Raw genomic sequence first — 22,313 nt, 5'->3', positions numbered from 1 at the left:
CAGGGAAATATTCCTGATTTACAGCAGTGCTTTCAAAAAGGTGATGCGTTTTCCAAAGTGTCTGACGTGTCCCTGAGAAACACTGAAAGAGCCTATCTCCAGTTACCAAAGACACAGATTGGAGCCTTACCCCACAACTGTCCTCAACTGGGGCGCCCCCGCCTGCCCTGGGGCTAAGACTGTTTGAGGTGAGGTATTTTGAGAGCTTGGAATAAATAAATCCCCAGGGTGGAGTCTGATAGAAAAGACTTGAGAACAGTGTTTATAATTAAGTCCTGGTGCTTAAAAAACATGCAAAAAAACCCCCCCACTGTGCCTGCTTAAATGTATTTGGCTCCCATGAATACATCTTTTTTTTCGGTCTTTTTTCTAGGGCCGCACCGGCAGCATATGGAGGTTCCCAAGCTAGGGGTCTCATCGGAGCTGTAGCCACCGGCCTACACCACAGCCACAGCAACGAGGGATCCAAGCCGCGTCTGCGACCTACACCATAGCTCACGGCCACGCCGGATCCTTAACCCACTGAGCAAGGCCAGGGATCGAACCCGCAACCTCATGGTTCCTAGTTGGATTTGTTAACCACTGAGCCACGACAGGCACTCCTCCCATGAACACATTTTTAAACGAGGTCCTTTCCCCCTTACTTTCGGTGTTTTGGCTGGTCATTTGCCATGTCTGTCTCTGTTCTCCCTGTAAAAGACGCCAGAGAGTAAAGGTGCCCTTTTACAATCCTGGGCTTTGTGATGAAGTCATTAGTTCCCTCAATTCAGACTACGGAGCCATTATTCCTGTGCTTTGCTGGAAACTGGAGTAAAACCTTCCCACGTGTCAACTTCCACTATAGAGCAGAGTTTTGAAGAGTTATTGGCCATCAGGTTAGACAATCTTAGGTCAAAAGTAGAGAAAAAGTTACCAGCTGGGCCATCATAAACACTGCTTCAAAAAGCATGTGTCTTAGGAGTTCCTGTTGTGGCTCAGTGGTAACGAACCCGACTAGGATCCATGAGGACACGGGTTTGATCCCTGGCCTCGTTCAGTGGGTTAAGGATCCGGCGTTGCTGTGAGCTGTGGTGTAGGTTGCAAACGCAGCTCAGAACCCATGTTGCTGTGGCTGTGGTGTAGGCCAGCGACTACAGTTCCAATTCGACCCCTAGCTTGGAAACCTCCACATGCCACAGGTGCAACCCTAAAAAGCAAAAAACAAACAAGCAAACGAAAAAAGCGTGTGTCTTAAGTATGTTTAAACCTAAACATTGTGAAGCATTATTATGAATATATACTTTCAGACGTTTTTCAAATGGTTAGGATTTTAAGGTGTCTTGGGGAGCTCCTTATAACTGATTTAGGGGATCTCTAGATTCTGATATATTACAAGTCCTTAATGGCAGGAACTGTATTGTATTAATTTGGTAGGTCCAGGCCCTAAACGCTGCAGGTGTACAGCAAACATTGGCATCAGTCCACACGCAGGCTTGGAATATTATCTCAGAGAACACAGAACAGTGACCATAAAATCAAACTGAAATATACAGGAGGCAAGCAAGCAATGTTATTAATATTTGACTGTAAACAACAAAAAGAATATCAGAAGCCCTCCCTTTAAATGGATACCCAGTTTCTTTCAACTCAGCCCCTTCCTTCTCTGGAAGAATATATGCCTAAATTTTTCCCACTGCAGATATCTGGGGTCAATGCTCTAAACCTATTAGTACTTCCGCAAAGCCCTTTGAGATTTGCTGGACCAGTGCAAGATCAAACGCCAGGTACTCTCAAGTCTCCACGTAAAGGTACACCGTGACAGCCTGGATTGTGAGCGAAGTTAATTCTTGCCCAGCAGACGGGCTGTGTCATTGCCCAGCTGGGTACACCCCCAAAAGGGAGGTGCCAGGAAATTAAGCAGTCCAAGAATGTCCACCCACAACCTGTCTGCCAATGTGTTGGCCCAAGTTTGCCGTTCAGGTGAAGATGGCTTGTACCCCAGGTCCTCCAAGCAGCAAAGTGAACACGGTGCTGTGTGCTCAGAAGGCTGTTAGTCAACAGAGCTGGACAGAGCAGAGCTGACAGGCGCCTTGTGGATGTCACAGGGAGGATGTGGCTGTCCCAGCTGCAAAGCCCCCTTAGGAGACATGTTGAAGCACTTACTGCCCTAGGAGATGAGGCCTTGGACATTTCAGAAGACCTGTATGGCTGTCTGCCAGAATCAGGGAAACCTGGGAGCCAAAGGGCGGCTGCTACTGGGGCTGGGGAATAACTGCTGAGCTCTTTCCTCTTCTCATCAGCATCATTCACTGGTCTCTGGTTTCCTTAAGGGGATGCTCCATGGACCTTCCCAACCTCTCAACTTGTGGGGAGAAGATGGGCTCTGTAACCCAGGGATCTGTCTATAATACGGGCTAGCGTTTCTTGTAGGGGGCTAAGAAAATATCAGAGCACCTGCAGAAGCCCATTCGTATCTTCAAAAATCCCTGGGAGTTTTTCTCCATTCAACGGATATTTTTGTTACAGACCAAAAAAAAAAAAAAAAAAAGCCCCACAAAACTGTCCTCAAACCCAAGCAAAAGGAAAGAGGGAGAAAAAGCAAAACTTAATGAAGGGAAGCTTAAAAACCAGAAGGCACATCAAAATCCGTTCTGCATTAGTTCAGCTGAGTGGCAACGAGCAGATGTGCTGGCCTTTGCCTTCCGAGAGAGCACAGCTGGAAAGATTCCTCAGGGCTTGTTTACGCTTCCTCACCCCCCACCCTCCTTCCAGGAATTGAGAGTCCCGCTTGGTGGTAATGCGGTGCCAGAGGGGCAAACTACTTTAACGGTGCCCTGCTCGGCGCTGGAATGAAGAATCAGCTTCCAACGACGGTATTTGCCTTTTTAAGAAGTTGTCCGGGGGAAACAGGAACTGATTAGTGAAAGGGCCGAGGAGCACACACGTCACACCAACAACGAAGAAGGCAAAGCACTGCTAACTGCAGAGACGAGGGGTTGTAGGAAGCCGGGCAGAAAGCAGAGTGGCAGCGGGTGAGGAGGCTCTTGGGGGTGTTCCCCGGGCAAGGGGGGCCCTGACTGCCCTTGTCTGCAGAGTGAAAGAGCCTGCCGCGTGTCAGGAAGGTGAGTGACTGAGTGTGCTGGCCGAAGGGAGGTGTGGGGAGAAGCTGAAGAGAGAAGGGGCTGATAACGCTGACGTCAAACCAAAGTAGGGCTGGCCAGTTTGAGAGTCCAAAACCCACCATCTGGATAAAACACGAAAAGAAAATAAAAAGCTGGGGATGTTAGTATATTTTATTCAGATTGGTGGGTTCTGGGGATGGTTAAAAAAAAAATCATTCATTGATCTATTACCTGCCTTATTGTAAAATCTAGAAGCAAAGAGGATGATAAAATTCTGCCATGAATCAAACGGCGCTGGGCCACCAGTTCGAGAGGATCTTTGTGAGACACAGAATGGCCTCGGATGCAAAGCACTGTCCGGTCCGTGGATGGTTAAACGAAATTTTGGGGGAGTCCACATATTTTATGCTCTGAGATTTCCTTGTACTTTCCACTTCAAAAGCCTCCTCCAATTCCCCAGGAAAGGGTGCAGATGGTAATGAGGGAATTCTCAGCTCCCCGGAGGCAGACCAGATACATGCCTACCTAAATCATGGACAAGTTTCATCATCCTCTTCAAGTTCTAGAACAGTGTGGAAACCAGGAGAATAAGGTACCTGCTATGTGGACTGTTGACAGAGGGTCCAGGCTGGGAGAGACTACATTTGCCTCGTGGCTGTTTGCAATGAACAGGGGTAAAGAAAGAAGAATGTTCAGTCCAGGCAAATAAAGACAAGCTACTGATGAAAATTAAACTAAAAGTGCAGCAAAGGAAATATAAATCAAATGAAATGATCAGTACCCATGAATCAAGGAAACTGGCTTTTCTTTGGTTGAAGAAGGGAAATCAATTTACGTCTAATAGAGACGCCATCATTGAAGAAAGACAAATGGCGTTTTGGGTGTTCACACCGCAATGGGCATGTTTTCCACCACGTTTCACCATAGAACACAGATGACTCCATGCTATGCAAAGGCCTCTGTGTATTTACTTACAATAAATCTGAAATTCAATATGCCATGCCACGTATTTCAAACATACGTTACACAATTTTGTCATCTTCTAGAAGGCTGGAACAGGATTAAGGTTCTTGGTGGACAAAAAAATAACAGCAACGTGAACTTGCTCTGTGTAAAAAATGCTGAGGACCCAACACATACTCAAGTTAAGTAAAATTTGACTAAAATTTGGCTAAAAGTGGACTCGAAAAGCCAGTATTCCTTCACATTCTTCAACTAGGATCTATAGGAAACTAGCGAATGTAGCATAAAAAAAAAATCCTAAAAAGATAATAACATTTATCAGCATAGAACTTAAGTGTTGATAACAACAAAAAAAGTACAAATGAAATCAATACTTCTAAAAACTAAGGAAAATGGAATGATTAAAAAAAAAATGAATATAATCACAGAGCCGGACATAAAAAATAACAAAACAAAAAACAAGCTTCTAATTACACAGAGAAATCAAGGTATAGAGTGTAGCGGGGGCCACATCTGTCTCCTCCTCCTCATTGTGTGTCAGAGAGACAGCCCCCAGCTGGCCTTGGAGGTGGGGCATCTTGAGTTTGCTGCCCCTCTGGGGGGTGAGACCATCACGGACAACCTTCAAGACCACCTTCGGGAGCTTCTTGGTTTGAGAATCAACGGAACCTCCACGGGTTTTATAATTTGTTCAATGGTCTCCTGAGACGCTCACACTTTGGTCCACGTCTGGCTGAGGCATCGCTTTACATGGAGCCTACCTTTTTCAGGTGGACTTTGGCGGTGGTGGTTTGAAGGGACGAGGGACAGGGGAGCCCTGGTGTAGAGATGGCCCTTGGAGCAAGAAAAATAATGCATCTCCCTGCACACCCACCGCACGTTGGACCCTGATTCTTGTGAAAAACAGAACGGCTCTTTCCGTGCCCGTGGGGAGGGGGCGAGGCAGGCCTGAGGAAACAGCGCTTCTCTGTGTCACCGTGGGATGACCCCGTTTTGCACGGGGACTCCTGCTTTGCAGGGGGAGAACCTGGGACCCTGTGGTAGGCACAAAAAGTGTCATGCTGCAGCGTGCCCTCCCATGGGCCCACTGACAATGACCATGGAGAGTTACCGTTCTCTGTCGGTTTGGGGTACTTCTTCCTGACGTAGGACTCACAGATCCCGAGGTGTCCAGTTCATCAGCAGAAGACCAGGAAGACAGATCCTAAGTGGGAAAAACAGGTTCTCTTCAACGACTCCGTGTCCCAGAGCCACGATGGCTTTGTAAATCTGCGAGGTATTTTCCACCCCCTCGCCGTCCATCCCTCATAAAAGGCAAACCATTCCTTGGGGAAAAGAGAATCAGGTCATTGCAGAGAGAACAGACCCTAGGGTCTTGGGCTTTCCTGGCTGTGGGCTTGGCCCTTCTGGAAAATACAGGTGTCGCTTTGTTATTACTGGATTGCCTGGGGTTTATTTCTTGGTGACACGGATGTGAATGAGCTGAAGTCAAGAGGGTGAAGGAATCTCCCTTGTAGCCGCAGGTGCTCAGACATAACGAAACCAAATCATTTGAATTAGAAACAGAAGATAGTCCTCGGGGGCTTATCTTTCGGCATCAGAGAAATTGTACTGTTTCTGGCACCCTTAATCGGAGGAGATCCTTCTCCTGCTTGCTTGGAGAAAAGCAATGTGTTTGTGTGCTCTTAATATGATTTCACAAATGAATGTTCAACGTCTTACCAGCAAATGCATTTGTTTTTCTTCTTTTCTTTTTTTAATGGCCGCACTTGTGCCATACGGAAGTTCTTGGGCTAGGGGTTGCATAGGAGCTGCAGCTGCCAGCCTACACCGCAGCCACAGCAACACCAGATCCAAGCTTTGTTTGTGACCTATGCTGCAGCTTGTGGCAATGCAGGATCCTTAACCCACTGAGGGAGGCCAGGGATTGAACCTGCATCCTAATGGGCACTATGTTGGGTTCTTAATCTGCTAAGCCACAAGGGGAACTCCTGCAAATGCCTTTCTTGAAATCAACAATACTACCACGATGCAGATTTAATAAATAAGTAAATTACCAAACATAACTAAAATGTTAGCAGAGAACATTTTCTATGCCTTAACGGCCGCGGATGTCAAGAGAATTCATGTCTTCGGAATATGAAACGCATACGCAATAACTGGTTATGATCTATTCTGGCCGCGTTACTGAAAACACGGGAGTTCCTAAATAAACAGGGTAAAAGAAAATGGCACAACAGTGGTGGTCATAAGATTAGCAGTAACAGCTATAGGAGGGTTTGGGATGTACTGGGATCCAAAGCAGTGCTCTCTTATAAAAGTTTTTGAGTCGCTTTTTGATTTTGAGACAGGCTTGGAGGAGCAGTGACAGAGGACACTCTATCCTGACAAGCACTGTCTTCAGTCTTTCTAAAAGGGGTAAAGATGCTGCTGCTTCTTCTTCTTCTTTTTTTTTTTTTTTTTTTTTTTTTTGCTTTCTAGGGCTGTACCCACAGCATACGGAGGTTCCCAGGCTACGGGATGAATTGGAGCTGCAGCCACTGGTCTACACCAAAGCCACAGCAACGCAGGATCCAAGCCGAGTCTGCGACCTACACCACAGCTCACGGCAATGCGGGATCCTTAACCCACTAAGCGAGGCCAGGGATCAAACCTGCAACCTCGTGGTTCCGAGTCGGATTCGTTTCTGCTACACCACGATGGGAACTTCTAAGGATGCTTCTTTGGTCACCTGTAGGGATGTTACACAGCGATGCCTATTTCGAGCCTTACCTGCTGACTGCTTGACACGTCTAATAGCTTCTCCAACTCCTTGATATGACGACTGACCTCCTTCAAGAGAAGTTTGAGCCGATTTCCAATCACGTGGACTTTTTCTTTGGCTTCTAAACAGTCTGTGCCTTCAGCATTCACCAACAGCTGGCACGACATGTCTTGCAGGGAGGCCACTTTGAGTTGAGATTCCAAAAGCTCACGTTTAATTTGCTACGAAGACAGTAAGAAAGAGATTTTCTAAGAATTTTCCATAATTGGAGAAAGTTCCAGAAGTGCAGAGTGGCATAACTTTAGCTTAGTGGACAATTATGCCTGAGTCTCAGACTGTTGCGCGCAGGCACACAAGGACGGGTGTGGTGGCCCATGGCCTTTGGGGATCAGTCAGGGCCTGTGTTCTAATCCTGCCTCTGCCAAAAAAAAAAAAAAAAGAAAAAAGAAAAAAAAATCCTACCTATATATACAACCCCCGATCCTTTCTGATCTCAGTTTTCTCATCATTTGGTAAAATGATGATACTGATCCTGCCTGATTCACAGGAAGTATACTGGTGAATATATGTCAATGTATTTAAAATATAAAGTATCGTGCAAGTGAGACAACATATTCCTTTAAAAAGAAAAGTAAAACATGAACATAAACATAGGAAAACTCAAGTATGTTGAGGTACGGACTCTGGTATCTAGTCAAGATTTTTAAAAAGATACAAGATTTTTAAAAAGATACATCACTCGCAACTTAATGTCTGAGGTCAAAAGTCCAGCAAAAATGCAGCTGCAGAACTATTTTCTCTAAGACCTTTATGGCACTGAACTAAAAGCTGCCAATTCTGTGTTAGGTTAGCGGGGGTGTTAAATGTTAAAGAAATAGCATTTTTTAAAAAGCAGAAAGAGACAGAATGCAAATCATTTTCTCCTAATGGAACTCAAATATGCTTCTTCATCTTCGATGAAACCCCTTAAGTACACTGCACAGTATTTGTCCAAAGTTCTTTGTATGAGAATCTACACAGACATCTTGCAGATTTCCTTTTGAATTTAGTTACTAGCCAAAGTGTCTTGCTCCTTGACAACTGGTGTGTTTTCTTTTTGTTAGGCAAGGAAAATCATTTAAGTTATCATGTTTCCCTTTTGTCTTGGCTTTCAGAAAACTTGGTGCTCAGGTTAATGTTGAATCTGGTATGTACTCAATTCTTCTTAAGAAGCCTTAATCGCCTCTACTTAAATTCTTTTAAAATTTTTGGACCGTGTTGGCAGCATATGGAGGTTCCTGGGCCAGGGTCTGAATCCAAGCTGCTGCAGCAACCCAAGCTGCTGCAGCAACCCAAGCTGCTGCAGCAACCCAAGCTGCTGCAGCAACCCAAGCTGCTGCAGCAACCCAAGCTGCTGCAGCAACCCAAGCTGCTGCAGCAACCCAAGCTGCTGCAGCAACCCAAGCTGCTGCAGCAACCCAAGCTGCTGCAGCAACCCAAGCTGCTGCAGCAACCCAAGCTGCTGCAGTGACAATGCCGGATTCTTAACCTGCTTGGGCCACAAGGAAACTCCTCTATTTTAATAATTTTAATGTCCTTTTATTATCAGCCACCCAATATACTTTTGGGATGTAGATTCAACAAATACAGTTTTAAATTCAAAATAAATGCAATTCACCAAAGGGCTGCCTTGATAACAACAAGCTAATTAAGATGAAGAACATCTGAAATTTTTATTTGATTTTTTTTTAAATTATTGAAATGTAGTTGCTTTTCAATGATGTCTTAGTTTCATCTGATATATATATATATTTATTTATTTATATTTATTTTTGCTTTTTAAGGGCCACACATGCAGCATATGGAAGTTCCCAGGCTAGGGCTTGAATCTGAGCTGCGCTGCCTGCCTACGCCATGGCCACAGCCACACAGTATCCAAACTGAGCCTGTGACCTACACGACAGCTCACAGCAATGCCAGATACTTAGTCCACTGAGAGAGGCCAGGCATCGAACCCGCATCCTCATGGATACTAGTCAGGTTCGTTACCACTGAGCCGCAACGGGAACTCCTCATCTGAGATTTTTAGATGAGCAATGGCTTTAGAAGCAGATTCTAAAGCTAGTAGATGGTGTCTTCTAGGCACACGTGTGCTTCACAGAGATAGGAAATCAGGAGTAAAGAAAGACGAAGAGATTATAATGGTTTTTAAGTTCACAGTATCACTTTCAACATAATTAGAGAGGGCCCTGAGTCCACACATCTTACCGTAAGCTGTTTGTGATGGTCCTGAAGTGTCTCTGCGTCAAGGTGAGAATCAATAGGGACAATTTCATTTTTCCTTCGGTCGATGTTCTCCAGCATAAGGAGCAAACCATGACTCATCTCATGGAAATCCTATGGGAAGAAACATGGAGCACAAAATCACCCTTTCCTTCACAGCTTAAACGGCTATGCTTTATAATTTCTTCCATCGGTTTTAAGCTCTTGTACACAACTTCTTTCTAAGGAAGGCACAGGTGCTGTGGCAATGCTCTGAGTTCACGTTCTTATCGAAAGCATCTCACTTACTACTTGAGGGAAACCTGAGACATAAGACAAATTTGCATGAAAATAATTTATGGAGTTCCTGATGTGGTGCAGAGGGTTAAGGATCTGGTTTTGTCTTTGCAGTGGTGTGGGTTCGATCCCTGGCCCATCCCAGTGGGCTAAGGATCCAGAGTTGCTGAAACTGTGGCGTAGGTTGCAGCTGCAGTTCAAATTCCATCTCTGGCCCCAGGAAATTCCGTGTGCTGTGGGTGCATCCAAAAAAAACCAACCTAATTTCTAGGGATATTGCACAGTGTGGAAATAAGCACCTCTGCTCCTCTTTCTCCTCCTTGGATTCAAATCTACCCATCTTTGAAGGCTAACTTCAATCCCATCTCCCCTTGCATCCATTTGTTGCATCCTTTTTTCAAGGGGTAGTTATGGAGGAGCTAAGATGTGGAAGACCCTGTGTTGGGAAGCAGTGCAGAAGTGAAACAACAGCCTGGGTACCTGCTTTCAAGGAGCTCCTGCTGCTGAGGCACATATAAGCCTGGAAAGTATCCTGCTCAGGTTACAATGCAAACTCCTGACCAGGACCTAAAAAGCCCTGCATGATCTGGTTCCCGACCACCCCGCTGACCCTCTTCATCTCTTCCTTCTGCTCTGACTCCTCTCTGATGTCACTGGCCTCTTTTCTGTCCTTGGACACTAAGCCCCTTCTTGCTTCTGGGACTTGCCATTTGCTCAGTCTCCTTCATGGCAACATCCTTCCAGTGTCAGTCAAACATCCACCGAACTCTGATCATCTTTCCAAAGTGCTTTGTTTGGGTACTCCTATCATTAGCGTCTGTAAGTATCTTGGTTAAGCATTTATGTGCATTTTTATTGTCTGCTTCCCCAACCAAAGTTGAGGCCATGCTGTATCCTGAATGCTTCAGGCACGATCTGTCAGGCTGTAAACACTCGGAAGATAATTGTGGTTTGAATGGATGGGTAAATATTTGTAAACGCTCACTTGGATGTTTAAGAAATGTCTTCCGGAGTTCCCATCATGGCTCAGTGGTTAACGAATCTGACTAGGAACCATGAGTTTTCACGTTCGATCCTTGGCCTTGCTCAGTGGGTTAAGGATCTGGAGTTGCCATGAGCTGTGGTGTAGGTTGCAGACACGGCTTGGATCCCGTGTTGCTGTGACTGTGGCTCAGGCCGGCAGCTACACCGCCGGATTCGACCTCTAGCCTGGGAACCTCCATATGCCGCGGGAGCAGCCCTAGAAAAGGCAAAAAGACCAAAAAAAAAAAAAGTCTTCCTATGGGCTCAGAAAGTATCTGTTGAATGAATGAATGGAATGAATGAGTCGAAGGAGGAATAGTGAGGATGAGACAAACTTGTGAGAAGAGTCTCTTGCCAGCTGTAAAGAAGATGGGCTCTTGTGGCTTTGAACTTCTGGTCACATGTATAGATTCTCCAGTAAAATGAACACCTTGAGCACAAGGTTATCTCACTCAAATACTGACTTCGGGGAGTAACTGCACCTCTTTAGTGATCTTGATAAGTCAAGTCATAGACTCAGCTACTCTGGAAATGCTGGACTCTGGATCATGCCCAAAGCTCCACAGACCTGACACTGCATCAGTGCATCCTGGAGAAGGCCCCGCCACTCCTCCAGCAGGGAGCACACATGGTCCCAGCGCCCATTCATCTGGGACAAGCGATCCTGCAGGTCCTGGCTCTCCTCACTGCCAGTCTGAGTGAACTCAGAGCTGCACAGATTGATGGAGAGGATGATGGCTTTCCGGTGGTCCACGGCTTTCTGTAGCTCCTGTGCAGAGAAAAGAGAATGATCGAACAAGGAAACTAACAAGATAAACATGAAAGAAAATAGTCTAGAGACCTTTGGAAATGCTCCACCCAAATTAAAAGATCCACTAATTCACATGGCCTTAGCAGGATGGCTAGGTAAGACACAGAGGGTGCTCAGTGCCGGGCACCACACTGCAGTTAAAAGGGATGGATCAGATGTGCACTTGATGACACGGATGGATCTTAAGAAAAGATGACATAAAGTAGAAGAGTCAAAAGCAGAATGGTGGGTGTAACACGATAGCATTTATGTCATTTATTTATTTATTTTGAATTTATGCTTTTCAAGACTGCACGCGCAGCATATGGAGGTCCCCAGGCTAGGGGTCGAATTGGAGCTGCAGCTGCCAGCCTACACCACAGCCACAGCAATGTAGGATCCAAGCCGCATCTGCAACCTATGCCACAGCTTGCAGCAACACCAGATCCTTAACCCACTGATCAAGGACAGGGATCGAACCTGAATCCTCATGGACACTAGTCGGGCTCCTTAGGCTAAGCCACAATGGGAACTCTGCATTTATGTAACTTAAAATAGATGTGCACACACACACAGATTCACATTTTTCATGACTACGTATGAAAAAAAGAAGACATATTAAACTTTCAGAAAGGGTGCCATTGACTTGGGGAGTGGGGATTAAAAAACAGTCGGGGGGAAAAGGGATAGATGAATAAAATTAAGAGGAACTGTACAGGAAGCCACAAGGACCCCGCACAATGAACTAAAGGGTATGATAAACTCAACCCCCAGCGTGGGAGTTCAACAACAAACCACACCACACCAAAGCTGGTCCAGAAGTTCTGAGCAGCAGGAAATGTGCTCTTTAGTGATCTTGATAAGTCAAGTCATAGACTCAGCTACTCTGGAATTCCTCTAGTGCAGGAATTCCATTTCACTAGACTAAGGCTACTCATCAACGTTGTGTGCATATGAATGAAATGCCAAGCTCGATAAGAAAGCAGATTCCCAGGCCCTGGCCACCAGCTGTTCTGGCTCTAGGGCACAGAAAGTTAGTGGTCCACAGGCTGAGAACACTGCCTCTGCCATAGGCCAGGTCTTTGTGATGGTAAAGAGAATGAACTGTATTTCATCCGCTAACCAGTTTAGTTTGATTCCACACACATGCGCAAAACCAGGTGACTGGAGTTCCCATCCTGGCTCAGAGGTTTGGGAACCTGACTAGCATCCATGAGGATGCGGGTTTGATCCCTGGCCTCGCTCAGTGGGTTAAGGGTCCGGCATTGCCGTGAGCTGCGATGTAGGTTGCAGACGTGGCCGGGATCCAGCGTTGCTGTGGCTGTGGTGTAGGCTGGCAGCTATAGCTCCAATTCGACCCCTAGCCTGGGAACCTCCAAATGCCGTGGGTGTGGCCCTGAAAGACAAAAAAAGACCAACCCCCCGAAAAACAAACAAAAAACAACAGGTGACTGATTTGTTTTTTTTTTCTGCATAAAGCTAAATTCCAAGAACCTGAGTGCAAGGTTATATATTAATAATTGAGTATCTGGGTACTGTTTAAATACTCCAAAATCAAGGTAAGCTGAGGGATCCTACAAATCACATCCAGCCAGGCTACATTTTCTTATAATTTCTCCTCATTTCTGTTATGTGTCCAATTGGTCTGAAATTTTCACTTTTCCATGGATTCTTTTTTTGTTGTTGTTGGTCTTTTTGCCTTTTCTAGGGCCGCTCCTGCGGCACCCATGGTTCCCAGGCTAGGGGTCGAATCAGAGCTGTAGCCGCCAGCCTACGCCACAGCCACAGCCACACCAGATCCTTAACCCACTGAGCAAGGCCAGGGATCGAACCCGCAACCTCATGGTTCCTAGTCAGATTCATTAGCCACTGCGGCATGATGGGAACTCCCTCCATGGATTCTTAACACGCTGTATATGGATTCACCCACAGAGACAGTATAAGCTCAAGAGATGTTGTAGAAAGCATTCGGTTATTCCACAGATTTATCCTCAGAAAACAGGAAGGAGCAGGAAGGGGTGCAATAGAGAGTGGGTTTTTGTTTTGTTTTGTTTTTATCACACAGGCTGCCATTCAAGGTCTCATTTTTCCACTCTAATCTCTCTTAGGTCTCAGACTCCGGCCAGCACTTGCTTCATCAGCTTGTTAAGGGATCCGGTTATATAAAGCAAGAGTGCCTTACACTTTCTCGGAGAGAGACTAACGTAATTTAAGCACGCCAGAGGAAAATGCACTTAGTACTCCAGATAACATAAATTGTATCTTCCAGCTGCTGCTTCATCCTGAAATGGGTGGGGCTGATGTGGATGCTACTCTCTAAGAAGCTGGGGCATCTGTGGGGAAGACTCACTTCACTGTTTGAAAATGCAAAACACCTAACACGAGCCTCGAAACATCACCCCCAAAGAAAACAGCACCCCGAAAGAAACAGCATACGTGGAAACCAGGGAGACACAAAGGCAGCCTGCTTCATCTTTGAGCTGGGAGGGCCTGGTAGCCCTGCTCTGAGGAAGAGGACAGCTTGACGCTCTCCAAACAAAAAGACAAAACCAAGAGAGCTTTTAAGAAGAAAACTGAGCTTTCCATCCTCTGCTTACAAAAGTCTCCTCATACCCGTGCGTTTCACTAGCGGGGCTGAGGAGGGTTTTAAGGTCTAGAGAGAGGGTTGAGGAAACGCCGCTGTGTGCTGTGTGCTGTGTGCGTGGGCCAGCCAGGCCCAAATCGACTGAATGCAAATGTCAGCTGTTTTCCCACAATGACGCCACGGGGTTTTGTTTTGTTGGATTCATTACAGTGAAAATCGCTTCTGCCACTGTTATAATCTATTTCAGAAGTTCTGCTGATTCCAGAAGGTCAAGTGGCTTCATGAGGTCTCCACAAACTTACACAGAAACGATCTGGCAGGGGTACTACTTCTCTCCAGCCCTAGCTGGGAACCTGCAGGACCTGGATTGCATCTGTATTTCCCTTGAAAGAGGTTAAGTAGGTCCTAGAGGTACCTGGATGTTTCGCGACATTTTCATTGGTTTCAACATTTTCATGACATTTTCTTAAATGCCAATTCTTTAAATCATGATTATTTTCACAGGGCTGGTTCTGCAAAGGAGTCCATCTCTCAGAACGTCCAAGCCCTCCTACAAGGCCTCTGCTGTGGGATGATGGCAGGGGGAGCGTTCGAGTCCACACCCCCGTGGCTGCAGAACAGCGAGGACTAGTGGTTTCCTCTGACCCACATTCCCCGTGGCAGCTCTGTGTCTGGCAGCGACGGGAAAGGCCGAGGGCGGCTACCTTGAGCTTTTGGATTTGGAGTGCGATGGACTGAATGTCGGTGCTGAGCTGCAGGCGCTGGAGCTGTTCCAGTTCCTCCTCCGTCTCCCTCAGCCAGGCCAGGAGGCTGTTCAGGTCCGAGTCGAACTGCTGCCGCCTCTGGGGGTTCTGCTTCATCCTCAGCTCCTTGCTCAGGGCCTGGGCCTGGAGGAGCTCCCAGCGGTCAATCACACCTGGCGAGACAGGACGCACAGAGGCTAGCGAGGGATTTTCCTCCGTGTGGAATGTGGAGGAAATGCCAGAATCGCACATGGGTGGCCAAGTTTAAAACAGCAACAGAGAGAAAGCAACGCCCCTGGGCCTTTCTGTTGTCAGCTGTCAATAACAGTATGATGGCTGTGTTTTTCCCATCTGCATTTTTTTTTTTTTTTTAATGCTGCACTGGAGGCATATGGAAGCTCCTGGGCCAGGGATTGAATCCCAGCTGCAGGTGCAAACTACAATGCAGCTTTGACAACACTGGGGTTTTTTTAACCGACTGTGCCTCTGCAGTTGGATTCCTAACCCACTGCACTACAGTGGGAACTCCCCCACCAGCATTTTTCATGATGAGGGAGCAAAAAAAAAAAAAAAAAGCTACATAAGATTTAACACTGTAGAGAACTTTATGAAGCAATAAGCATTAAAGTGGGTAAAGATAACAAGAAAAGTCTTGGTTTTTCTGCAATAGAACTCTGACTGCATACATACAAGACTTCTGACTAGTGATGAGAAATGGTGCCTTAAAATAAATGGGACATGGGAAACAAACACTGCGATGCTTTTCACCTCCTCCCTCTGTCCCCAGAGGTCACTGTAACATGGAGGAAAGTTCTCAGGGTCGAATCCTACAGAACGAGGTAAGCAGCACAGTGAACTTGGGAGCAGCAAGGTGTCTGCGGACCTTCTATGTCCCTCTGTCTTAATGGAGCCCAACCCACTCACCAGCTGTTTGGGATTCAGTGCTGTTCAGGTTAACAAAGCCGGGAAAATGCTGCTCCTCCTCTGCCAGCTTGTGTTCCAGTCTCTTCACGGAGTCTATACTGCCGCTGCATTCGCCCAGAAGCTTCATCTGTTTAGACAGAAAAACACAGGCCCCCCCCCATCACAAAGTTCTCAAATTGTCACATGTGTAGTAAGAACTCCCGGGGAAAATATCTTTGGACTTCAAAAAGGACAGGGGCTGTATGCTACTTCTCTGTAAAGACTAAGCCACACTGCTGAAGAAAGAAAGTCAAGGTCAAGAACAGGCTTCTTAAACATGTGACACATTCATATTTACATGAAGCGAAGCCTTGAAGATACACTTTGCACATGTGGCTTTGCATCAGTCCTCAGCATTTCTTTTAGATATGAATCAAAACAGACTAAACCAATCTGGGATTTAACACACAGAGCCCTCAGCTGGCAATCCAATATCTAGTTTTTTGGCAAGTTGCTTCCTTTTTCTTAAACTGAAGTGTGGGAACAGTAGTATTACCACACATCTCAAGGGAATAATTTCTTCATTAAATAATTAAAGTACTTAAAAGAATAAAACAGTACAAAAGCCAGCTGTTTCATGCAAAAATTTCAGCAATGTTTAATAGGTACTAAGGGAATTAATTCTAACATCAAAAGAAAAGTTTCCAACTCCATGTTAAATATCCTGCACAGTATTCAAAGATTAAAAGAACAAATCATTTCAAGTCATCCTGATCAGAACTTTTTCTTTCAAAGCCGTTTACAAATCACATTGCTATTAAGTTACTTTGCTTTTGATTGGTCTTAGGTGTAATCTCAGGGATGTCAGCATGGTCATTGTGAAACTATGTTACATTTTTAAAAAAGAGGTTTTACTCTAATAGAAGGTAATATAACAGCCCAAACTGGACAGGAAGTCAACTGATGATGAATGAGTCTTCCGTGATTGTGAAAATATTAACGTCAGCCCATAAAACCAGTATGGTCCCCTCCTGTGGCTTCAAAAAAAGCAGCATGTGTGAGTTGTCATTACGTTTAGGGAAATTCATTTTTCTCTGCTTTTTACTAAGCAGTCTTTGGGGTGTGAAATGAAACGTGATGAGGCATGGGAGAGATTTCCCTTCAAATCCTCTTGCTTAAGTATGTGCAGGAAAACAGGTAATTCTCTGAGAAAAAGTTATGTGGTCCAATTACCTGAGCAGAGTGAATAAAGTCATTACATACTTTACTAAAAGCTTTGAAAATGGAACTGGTAATACACACAACCTCTTGCCATCTTTTCCCCTAAATCTCTCTTGTTGGTCAGAATTGTTTTCTCCAGAATGAGCATACAAACAACAGAAGATTAAAAAAAAAAAAAAAAAAAAGTCCCAAGATCATCAAGTGAATCAACACACCGAGAAAAAGAACTAAAAAACTTCTACCCGCTAAAATCTGCTGCTCCAAGGATAACCTTGGTCAGAAAAATCATTAGCTGAATTTGGAAAAATGCCTAATCGCTTTCTGGAGCCAAAGCATCTTGTTGCTTGCCATGAAAGGGATTCACTCGGTTCTCCATGTAAAGGAACAGGCTGGTGATTACGGCAGATCAGTGGGTCTGAGCGCAGACCAGTTCTGCTCAAAAGGCAACCTGCTAATAGGGCTTTGCTTTGCACCCGCATGTCCATGAGGTCAAGGGCAGCGTGATATGTGGAGGGCTCACCCAGCCTTCAAGCCACAGACGCACCGTTCTTTGTCACACAACTGTGGTTGCCAGGCATGTGTCAGGATCACGAGGTCTGGATACTCACGTAACCTCTGTAGCTGGAGTCTAGCTCCGGTCCTGGGGGGGTCTTGCTGCGGAGGGCAGTCTCCGCAGGAAGCATCGGAAAGCGGCTGTCATCCAGGGCTTTGCCCAGCTGTCGGATCGGCGACTCTAAGGCGCTGGGATCCCCTGCAGGGTCAACCATGAGAACTGTTACAAGCTTGGCATTCAAGGGGACGCTTAAGAAATTCGACAGCTAAGGCAGGAGAGAGACGGCACGTGTGCGGCTAATCATAAAGCATATTTAGTACCGGCGTGCTGGGGGGTTAGCAGACCAATGAGTGTGCTTGACCAGGAGTCCAAGCAGACTGGGTGTTGCAAAGGAAGCCTGCAGTGGGTTCTAACAGCCTGCGTGTCTGCTCCCTCTTCGGCTCATCCCCTAAGAATCTGCATGCTGTGAGCTGAAGAGGGTCTTTCTAAAAACCTCAGGAAGTGCCTTCTGCTCCCCAGTAACTAGGAGGCAGCTACTTCTCATCCTCCCTCTGCAGTCACTTATCAGACAGAAAAAAGACACACTCTCGACACACTCTCTAACTTTCCTTTCAGCAGAATCTTCAGTGGAATATAGTGCCGCTGAAGTCCCAGGTGGCTGTGTCATTTGCTTAAGGCAGGACTTCGAGTTACCCGAGAAATGACCAGCTCAGGATAGGTATGTGTGGAGAAACTAGCAAGGATTTGCCTTTGTTAAACACCTGAAACAAAACCAGGAAGAAAGCTAAGACTTCAGCATTTCCAGCCAGGGACGCTCTTACTCACAGCCGGAACTCCTGGCTCATCCCCCTTTAGAGGTGCATGTCTTTTTGCAAAATTAGCACACGCTCGTGCACGAGTGTGTGTGTGTGTGTGTGTATTACAGTCTTTGAACTCAACAGAAGCATGGATCATCAGAGTTAAGCTAGTACAGGGTGAGAGAAGCATAAATATTAGTAAGCTTTATTATTATTATTATTTTTGGAAAAAAGAGCTTCTAAAGACACCTAGAAGAGCTCTCTTACTGGGAATCACTTAGGCTGTCACCCTTTCAGTAATGCTACTATACTTCCTGCTCTCTTGCTTTTTTATAAAAACTTCAGTGTAAAGTGACAACCTCACAATTCAGTATCCTATCACCAAGTTCTATTCTCTCCTCTGGCCTCCAAATCACTGATCCTGAACCACAGTTTGTTAAGTGCAACGTTAAGCAGAACTAGATCCATTCTCCTTTCTTTAACCCTTAATTCGGGAATAGTTCTGTCCTTAAAGGAAAATCCACGTCTTAACTGTGGAACAGATTTTCATCTCAAATTATTTTATGCGGTAAGACCGATGAGACTACAGTATAATTTTCTAGCGCTGAATATCTGATTTCACCCCTGGTCTTATATGTGGCCTCCGAGATCAGGAGGATGAACAGCGGGTCACATACACACACACAGGCTGGTGGACTGGGGACGGGCGCCCTGAGCCTGATTCCCCGGCTAGAAGTGGGTCTGCAAGCCCTTGAGGTCAAGGCTGCTACAACCAAGCAGGGCACGAGGACAAACACTCAGACCAGTGTGTCCTTTCTATTTCCTGCTGTTAATGGGCATCATCAGTCTACACTCGCTGAGCCTGGTTACTGTGTAACGAGTTGAGCAGTTGTCTCATCGCACCCGCTTCCTGAAATCTTATTCTGGGTGTGGCTCAACCACACATGTTGGGTCTGTGTTTCTGAGACAGCAGTGAGGCAGGCAGGTTCTGCCTTAACATGCTTGTGGCACAAAGCTGTGAGAGGTACAGCAGATGTGCTAAGAGAGAAGGGGGTTTGTTACGGGTGAGGGAGAGAGGTTTGCTTTGGCTTTGGGTGCCTACCAGAGGTATTTCTGATGGCACTTTCTGTGAGTTTAATATAGGCCTCAGGACTTTCGGGGATCATTACATCTGCAAAAAGAGCACAGTCTAAGTTGACAGCTAGGGTCTGCGAACCTTGATTCCCTGATGGCAGGAAAATAACTTTCCTGGGGGAAAAAAAGGAAGTTAGTCAATCTTAACAGATAACTCTTGACCATATGGAGGGGGTCTGAGCCTGCTCACTAAGGGTTCCCTCAAATAAATCATAAAGAGTTCACAGTGATTGAGAGTGTTTTATGAGCCAGATGCTGTTCTAAGCACTCATTTACCCTCCCAGAAACCCTACAGGGTGCTTGGAAGTGCTGTTCTCACTTTATTGATGAGAAGAGGGAGATCCAGAGGAATTAAGTTACTCATCCAAGTTTCTATAGGTAGTAGCGGCCTAACTGGTATTTTAACCACGACAGGTTCTAGAGCAAGGCTGTCCGATAGAAATTATGTGAACCATGTACTTTATTTTGTCTTTTTTTTTTTTTTTTTGGCTTTTTAGGGCCACACCCTTGGCATATGGAAGTTCCCAGGCTAGAGGTCTAATTGGAACTGTTGCTGCCAGCCTCCGCCACAGCCACTGCAACGCCAGGTCTGGTCCATGTCTGCAACCTACACTGCAGCTCATGTCAACACCAGATCCTTAACCCACTGAGCGAGGCCAGGGATCAAACTACATCCTCATGCATACTAGTAGGGTTTGTTACTGCTGAGCCACAATAGGAACTCCTCTGTGATAAAAGCCAAGCTCCTTTCCATGATAAGTAAGCTGCTTTATGACCAGGTCCTAGTTTGGCTTTCGACTTGTTCACTCCATGCCTCCCGGTGTACAGGCTGATCTCTGGACAAACTGCAGGTGACCAAAAGCACTAGGGCTAATCATACAGCCGAGATGGGCATCCTCTCCTTTCTCCCTCTGAACATGGCTGTGTCCTCCTGGCCAACTCCTAGTCAGCCTTCAAGTCTCAGCTTAAGCCTCTTGCCTAAAGCTTCTCAAAGCCCTGGGTTAGTCACCCCCTGGCTGTGCCCCTACCCACCGTGCATACACTGCTTAGGATAGCGCCAAACACTTCACACAACCCTTTCTTATTGGTCTGTGCACCACACTGGAGTGTAAGCTCTTTGAGAAGAAAAGGAACTGTGTGTTTCCAGTACTTATAAATTGCTTGTCCAGTGGTAAGAACGTAAGGATATGTGTGATAAATCAGTGGCTGTGCCAATTTTGTATTTGCGAATCACATTAATAACCAATTATTCTCTTATGTACAATTTCCCTAATGGGAGAAGGAAGATGATTCTGCTTAGCATATGGATTTCCAGTACAGGATCCATTCTTTTTTTTCTTTTTATGGCTGCATCTGCGGCATATGGAAATTCCTGCGCTAGGGGTTGAATCAGAGCCGCAGGCCCACGCTATAGCCACAGCAATACTGGATCTGGGCTGCACCTGCGACCTATGCTGCAGCTTGCAGCAATGCCGGATCCTTAACCCACTGAGCCACAATAGGAACTCCAGTACCCCTTCTTTTTTATTTTCTTTCAAGCCACCATATAGGAGGGGCTCTTCCCTACCTGAGAGGCCAACGGCTCCCCTGAGGTAGAAATCTTTCTCCTCCTGGCCCTCTTCGTCCTCAGAGGGCAGAGTTCTGGACACAGCAGACTCCAGGTCACGGCTGAGGTCATAGTCATGGTCCCACTCCAGAGGGATGGAGTCCACACTGGCCGGGGTGTCTCTCCCGGACCTCTCGCTCCGGAGGGGCTGGGCGAGTGAGAGGGAGGGGTTGGAAGAAGGTGGCGGGGAGAGCACGCTGTCCGCAGGGGTGTCACGCCAGTGGAGGTCCGACAGAGCCTCAGCCTCAGCCAGCTCCAGCTCCTGGTCAGAGAGGTCGTGCTCATCGTCTGGGAGCTGGAAACGCAGTCAGGCCAGCCCCGTTATCGCAGTGGTCAGCTGACCCCCCTACCGCGCTATGTTCTGCCTCCCGCCAAGTCTCAGCACCTTATCCTACCACGGTGGGGGTAACTTTAAACTTCTATCATCAAATAAGTATCTTCTGATCAATTTTTTAAAATGTCTTATACATTAACCTAGTAAATTCTCAACTTTTACCACTGGTAAAATAGAAACAGACCTACTGCAAAGAATTGATAGAAGATGCAATAAAATAATGTAAATAAAGGCAAGCCTGCAACACAATACGTACAGAATGGCATGATTTAGGAACAAAAGGGAATTACTAAAAAAAAAAAAAAAAAATCAGAGCCACAGCAACAAGGGATCCGAACCACGTCTGCAACCTACACCACAGCTCACAGCCACACTGGATCCTTAGCCCACTGAACAAGGGCAGGGATCAAACCCACAACCTCATGGTTCCCAGTCAGATTCATTAACCACTGCGCCACGATGGGAACTCCAGGCCCAACCTTTCTACAAGGAAGGTACTGTTATTTACGAACGAGGAAACTCAGGCACGCTTGCCAAGCTTACGTAGCCAACACGCGTCAGAGCTGGGGCTGGAACTCAGGCTCTCTGACCCAGAGTCTGGGCTCTTACCCATGAAGCGATGCTCCCTAAGCCCACATTATTAATTCTCCGTAGACTTAATGCCAATGAAAAAACACCATCACATACGGGCAGGCGAATCAGTTTCTTATGGTATCTTTCCACGCGCCCGAAGACCTCCTGGCAGTAACGCCGGAGCTCATCCAGCTCCTCTTCAATGACCGCCGCATCCAGGGGTTCGCTCTTTTCTATCAGCTGCTCTCCTTGGGCAATTATCTGCTCGATCTTACTGTGGTTCAGGGAAATTTCCTGCTGGAAGGCCTAGGGAGCACAAATCTCGTGTAATTTTTTTATTGCTCACATGGACATGAAGTAATTCTCAGATACATATTTAGAGAAACCATGTAGAGGATATTAAATTTACCATATACACAACGACAGGCCAAGAGGCTATTACTTTCTGAAGTAAAGCATAAAAATTTTAAATCAGAACAGGAGTCAGAAATGGAATTCTGAGACTCCCATGACCAGAAAGGCGCCATTGGCTAATAAAATTTACCGCCAAGGACAGTGTGGGTAAGAGAATCATAGGAAAAAAACATTTAAACCCATCATAAAATTGATAGCACCAGTTATCCTTGATGAAAAGCAAAGGAAAAGCAATACAGCGCCCCTGAAATAAATTTAGCATTTTAAAGAAT

General features: G+C 46.0%; 1 protein-coding gene across 19 annotated transcripts in view; it reads right to left on the bottom strand.

Moving 5' to 3' along the window:
* SYNE1 (spectrin repeat containing nuclear envelope protein 1) overlaps nt 1-22,313 on the bottom strand; it is a 479,896-nt gene that overhangs the window by 6,000 nt on the left and 451,583 nt on the right. For 15 of the 19 annotated variants that reach the window (XM_047769899.1, XM_047769898.1, XM_047769900.1 and 12 more), the window contains 11 exons: nt 21,742-21,933; nt 20,682-21,015; nt 19,083-19,151; nt 17,239-17,381; nt 15,431-15,557; nt 14,468-14,679; nt 10,958-11,158; nt 9,076-9,204; nt 6,837-7,049; nt 5,176-5,268; nt 3,698-3,756 (listed from right to left, as the gene is read on the bottom strand). In XM_047769899.1, the coding sequence (XP_047625855.1) occupies nt 3,698-3,756; nt 5,176-5,268; nt 6,837-7,049; nt 9,076-9,204; nt 10,958-11,158; nt 14,468-14,679; nt 15,431-15,557; nt 17,239-17,381; nt 19,083-19,151; nt 20,682-21,015; nt 21,742-21,933 (1,772 nt within the window). The remainder of the gene's footprint in view (nt 1-3,697; nt 3,757-5,175; nt 5,269-6,836; nt 7,050-9,075; nt 9,205-10,957; nt 11,159-14,467; nt 14,680-15,430; nt 15,558-17,238; nt 17,382-19,082; nt 19,152-20,681; nt 21,016-21,741; nt 21,934-22,313) is intronic. The other 4 variants (XM_047769902.1, XM_047769903.1, XM_047769909.1 and 1 more) reach the window with 3 other exon arrangements.

The sequence above is a fragment of the Phacochoerus africanus genome, chromosome 2, assembly GCF_016906955.1.
Source record: "Phacochoerus africanus isolate WHEZ1 chromosome 2, ROS_Pafr_v1, whole genome shotgun sequence".
Taxonomy (NCBI): Eukaryota; Metazoa; Chordata; class Mammalia; order Artiodactyla; family Suidae; genus Phacochoerus; species Phacochoerus africanus.
This window is presented reverse-complemented; position numbering and strand designations above follow the sequence as displayed.